Source organism: Salvia miltiorrhiza, chromosome 5 (genome assembly GCF_028751815.1).
Source record: "Salvia miltiorrhiza cultivar Shanhuang (shh) chromosome 5, IMPLAD_Smil_shh, whole genome shotgun sequence".
NCBI lineage: Eukaryota > Viridiplantae > Streptophyta > Magnoliopsida > Lamiales > Lamiaceae > Salvia > Salvia miltiorrhiza.
The window spans coordinates 51304897-51310533 of NC_080391.1; the positions used below are offsets into that span (position 1 = coordinate 51304897).

Genomic DNA, 5637 nt, shown 5'->3' on the forward strand with positions numbered 1-5637 from the left:
TGCTAGTTGAAATAAAATGCGTGTTGTTGCCAAAATGAATTCAGTCTCAACACTATTTTTGTCAAAATTCAGTACAGATTTATTCCTTGGTTTTAGAACACTAATTGCGCATTTTATTTCCCTTTTTCCCTACACAAATGAACAAATTATAATATGAAAACGAAAAAACAATTTTTTTTTTATTTTTAAAAATCACTCTAGCTGCCAAAACATAGGCAAACATAAGCATTATATACCAATAAATATTTGGGCAGGTTACAGATGCTATAAGAGCAACTTTTTGAAAGCAAGATGCACTTACTTGTCTAGCAACAATACCATACATAACTCTAGAGAGAGAAACACGCTATAAGCATCACTGTATTTCCACAAAATAAGGAAACATGAGATGAGATACACACAAGTTCGAAACAGAGAATTCTAGAATGGTGGATGGTCCAGCTGAACCCAAACATGTCATACTTAAGTTGTCATTACAGTCATCCAAGTACCGATTTTCCGGCATCCTTGAAGATCACTGAGCCAATTTCTTCAAGTGCTGCAACGTTTTCTGCTTGATCCATTGTCGATCGTATGGAAGGTAAGCCTGAATTGAGTGGTCGTAGCTGCAAAAGCACAATGATAATCAACTGACAGGTTGATAAATTTGGGGATCCAAGTCCAGTAGAGTTGCACTTAGATCTACATGCTTACATGTCACACACACACACAAACAGAGGCTTACACTAATGCACTCAAATCAGCAAGGCCGTCAATGAAATTGTACAGATCTGAGATATCATATGTGATGTTTCTTATGGCTGGATTTAGCTCTTTCAGTTTTCGTTCATATAGCCCACATATTCCTGCATAAATTGTTAAAATATGTGAGGTGGAAAACATAAGTTTAGCATTGGACTGTGAAATGCATCTACTGTCTGGACGATAAAACAATACTATATCCTACTGTTAAGACAGTTTTTTATTTTATTGCTTGATAAATATCAATAGCTCTGATCTTAAGTAAAAGAATAAAAGAAAACCACAAGTATAGCTTCCATAAAACAAATTCAGAAAAGTTTGCATAGGCATCTTTTTTTCCTTCTGATTCAAAGATATCCCTTCTGGCATTTTCATTGAGCTAAAATTAATCAGAAAACAACAAATAAAGCCTTCCAATTTTTTACAATCTCAATCCTTCAAAAGCATGAAGAACAAGCATAAGTTATAACTATCAAGTGCATCTCATTTTTCTCTATCCAAGCTTTATGCTTTTATAAAGTATTCTCCAAAAAAATTAACTTATAGCTCTGCCTTGGATGCTACAATTGTATGAAACCTGTTTCAGAACTTCTTAAATCACAGAATTCTACAATTCTAACATTGTTCAGTACCCTTTACTACACTGATGTAGGAAAATGGGTGGCTGGATGGCTGCAAAACGAATAAACAAGTACGATTAAAGAGCAAGATTCACAGCTAATTGCAAAAACAACACAAATTTATCACCAAAAAGATGCCACCATTTTTTGTTTTGGATGGCATAATTTTAATAGTTTCCACTACTTCATCTATCGCAAGGAAGCTGAACAAACCTAGCATCTACTCGTGATACCTTTTACACACAAGACATTTTGCATAATACGGGAAATACAGTCAAATCCAACAATATGACAGACTTTAAACATTAATAACATAATAAGCAGACAACAATCATTATTTATGTAATGGGTCGGTAAAATAATTCAAATACTGCAATCTGAATTTACCTACCATATAGCTCCCCTACCATGTGATATCAGAGCAACTTAAAGCTGAACAGTCAAAAACTTTCATAGTGTACAAATTTTTAAAGCATACCATCCATTGCTTGGCTGATTGAGTCATAGTCCATGAACGTGCGGGTTGCTCTGTATTGGGATGTTTGCATCAGAATAATAGTATGCCTATTAGACTGCAAAGCATATGACAGCAGGATAAGTAACAATTATACGCATCCAACAATGACACAGAACTAGAATTGCATAGTGAGAATTCGTCCAATTTCAAACATATTTCCAAGCATAAAACAAGAAAATAAGCAAAAGAAGCTACATTTTATTATACTACAAGAATAACACGATCAAATGCTTTCTAAGCCAAAATGTTCTAAAGAGAGCTTGCTTCTGGCCTTCCTTATTTTAGCAGTAAATTTCATAGAGTAACAACTAAAAGTCCTTTCTTAATGGTAAAACAAAATAGAAAAGGAAAACTTTCAGAAAACCACTTGAACAGCAGCAACACACCATAATAGTATAAAAGCTTTAGAAATTGCAAAAAGCAAACAGGTAAGTAAAAACAAAAATAAAATCTTCTGAAAAAAGGAATCAAACGTGAGAAATAATTTTAAAACTCGAATTCACATAAACACAACCTAGGCGAAATACAAAATAAAGATAAAAAGAAACAGAAAAATGTAAATAGATTTTAGAGTATTCTGCAGCGCCATATTAACGAAACCCTAACGAACCAGAGAAAGGGTTCATGAACACAAAATCATAAGATCATTCGCGCATCACAGGCTCGTGTACATGGAGATGAAGAGGAAGAGCAATACCATTTCGGAGGAGCGAGAAGATACGCGCAGGAAGAGAGAGAATTTCCGAAGTCCGATGTCAGTGTGTGTTGTGTGTGAGAAATGAGAATGGAAGAGTGAGTGAAGTCTTCTTTGATGATGCAGACACTTTGATCGTATTTTTTACGTTTGTTAGTTTTTTGGGTATGGAAAAAAGAAATGTGGGTGAACTTGATGGCAATTTCGTCATTGAAACTCGAAGTATTTCACACATTTTGTCAATCACTTTCTATTTTGATTTATTTGGTGATTTTTTTCTCCTTTTTTGTACTAATAGATTTTTGTTTCTTGACTCGTATGAAAAAGTTCGTGTACCAAGTTCATATCTCAAATGTGTAACAACAATAATGACATTTGAACACTAGGTGTACTGAACACTTTGTAAAAAATCGATTTTTTTAGTGGATAGAAAGTGGATCGGTTTTAGGGGTTTATTATTTTTACTGTTTTATCCCTTGATTTTTTCTATGTATATATATCCGAAATTAGTTTCTCTCCCTTGATTTTTTCGTCCATTTTCTTTCCTTTTTTTTCGGCTAATTTGTTTCCAATTTTCACAAAATCTTCCATTTTGTTTCCTTATTTTTCGAAGACTTTGTTTCCTTATTTTTACTCCCTCCGTCTGCCAAGATTATGTAAAAATTACTATATTTGGCGTCCGCCAAGATTATATCACTTTCCTTTTATGGCAATGGTCCCAGCATCCTATTTAATATTTTATCCTTACTAACATTCTTTATTTACAAAAAAACCCACTCAAAATTCAATCTCAACCACACATCTCATAAAGTGGTGGGACCCTTTCTCCACTACATCAAAATCATCACCAATTTTATTAAATCTCGTGCCCAAGCAATTTTACATAATTTTGGCGGACGGAGGGAGTATGTTTTTATTTCAGAAAATTTTATAAATTATATAATTCGAATATATTTTTTTTTCGGTTTTGTTTTTGATTTATTTGTTTTTAAATTTTATTATTGATTTGTTACCAATAATTTAGTGTTTCTTGCTATAATAATTCTAGATTTGTTTCCAACTATTTTTTTTCTTAATTAATATTATTTATTTTTTCCCAAAAATTATTACTCCTAAATTTTGTGTTTATTTGTTTTTTATTAAATTGTTTCAACTAATTTTGTGTTTCTCCTTAAAATAATACTAGATTTGTTTTCGGATATTATTTTTAAATTTTTTCAAAAATTAGATTTTTTTATAAGATAAAAATAAATAATATTAAATTATGTTATTATTTCGGATATTTATATTTCTAATTTTTTTTATTTGTTTCCACTAATTTGTGTATTCCGCTAAAACTAATCTTAAATTTGTTTCCACTAATTTAGAGATTCTAATTCTGCTATAATTAATCCTAGATTTGTTTCCACTAATTTAGATATTCTAATTCTACTATAATTAATCGTAGATTTGTTTCCACTAATTTAGGGATTCTAATTCTCCCAAAATTAATCCTAGATTTGATTACCTAATTTAGAGATTCTCCTAAAAATAATCCTTTCAACATATATTTTATTTTTTCATAATTATTTTGTATTTTTTGAATTGTATGTACAAATATACATTTGTTCAGTTTGGAAACAATATAATGGGGCATTGGTCGAAAAAATAAATAACATATACTTGGATTAAATGTATTATAATAATGCAGTAAACGCGATATAATAATAGGAAATAAATTTTAATTAATTAATAGAAATAAATTAGTGAAGGTTGGAAAAAAAATGTGAATACGATGTGATTTTGGTTGGAAAACTATATACATTTTAGACAATGTATTATAATATAGTATTAAATGCGATATAATAATAACAAATAATTATACTCAATGAAATAGAGTTGAATTAATTAATTGAAATAAATTAGTGAATTTGAAAAAAAATCAAATTTAAAACTATATTACATATACTTTATTTTAATATATTATAATAAAGTATTGTAATCGATATGATGATAACAAATTGAACCACGATCGTGTGAGTAACGAAGTCGAAATAGTTATACTCAATGAAAAAAAAATTAATTAATTAGTTGAAATTATATAACAATATACTTGAAGACCATATATTATAATATAATATTAAAGTCGAAATAATTAAACTCAACATTCATCAAATTTAATTATATAATTGAAATATTATTAAAGTTGGAATAAAATATAAAGTATAGTCAATCGTATGCAAAGATTTTTATTGGAATCTATATAACATATAGTTGAATACAATGAATTATAATATAGTATTAAACGAGATAAAATAATAAGAAATAATTATAGTAAATGAAATTTAGTTGTATTAATTAATTGAAATAAATTAGTGAATTTGAAAAAATAAAAATAAAAATAAAAATGAATCATACGGTGGTATTTTGGTCGGAGAACTATATAACAAATATTTGAAGACAATGTATTATAATATAGTATTAAGCACGATATAATAATAATTTTTCGCAATGTAATAACTATATACAATGTAATAAAGTTGAATAATATAATTGAACTAAAGTTTTGAATTTTTTAAAAATAAATTATACGCAATGAAATAAAGTTTAAAGAATTAGTGATTTTGAAAGAAAAGAAAAAATAGGGAGGTTGCGCGATAAACTTTATAACATACACTTGAAGACAAAGTAGTATGTTATAGTATTGTAATTGATACAATAACAAGAAAATTGACTACCATAGTGACAGTGTGAATAGAAAAGTCCAAATAGTTAATCTCAAAGAATCATATACTTGAATTATAATTTAGTATGAAACGCGATATAATAATAATGAATATTATACTCAATGTAATAAAGTTGAATTAATTAATTGAAATAAATTAGTTAATTTGGAAATTAAAAATTAAACAAAATCAACCATGAATCATAAAAAAATAAGCATATATGTCTTGCTTAATCGTAAAAAAAAAATGAACTACGATTGTGTGAGTAACGAAGTCAAAATAATTAAACTCAATGCAAACAAGTTTAATTGATAGTTGAAATTAATTAGTGAATTTGTAATAAAAAAGAATGAATCATAT

The 5637-nt window shown here is 28.5% G+C and overlaps 1 protein-coding gene across 1 annotated transcript; it reads right to left on the bottom strand.

Annotated features, from left to right (window-relative positions):
* Positions 1-212: 212 nt before the first annotated feature.
* LOC131024863 (enhancer of rudimentary homolog) lies at positions 213-2751 on the bottom strand. The gene is made up of 4 exons (XM_057954413.1): positions 2576-2751; positions 1840-1933; positions 725-845; positions 213-605 (listed from the first exon to the last, which is right to left on the bottom strand). Exons 1-4 carry the CDS (start codon positions 2576-2578, stop codon positions 515-517), a joined length of 309 nt encoding a protein of 102 aa, XP_057810396.1. The 5' UTR covers positions 2579-2751; the 3' UTR covers positions 213-514.
* Between the last annotated feature and the right edge of the window lie 2886 nt (positions 2752-5637).

Coding starts and splice junctions, on each gene's coding strand:
- LOC131024863 (XM_057954413.1), bottom strand. Junction 846..1,839: donor AATCAGCCAAGCAATGGATG/GTATGCTTTAAA, acceptor CAATTTATGCAG/GAATATGTGGGCTATATGAA. Junction 606..724: donor GCTGATTTGAGTGCATTAGT/GTAAGCCTCTGT, acceptor GTGCTTTTGCAG/CTACGACCACTCAATTCAGG.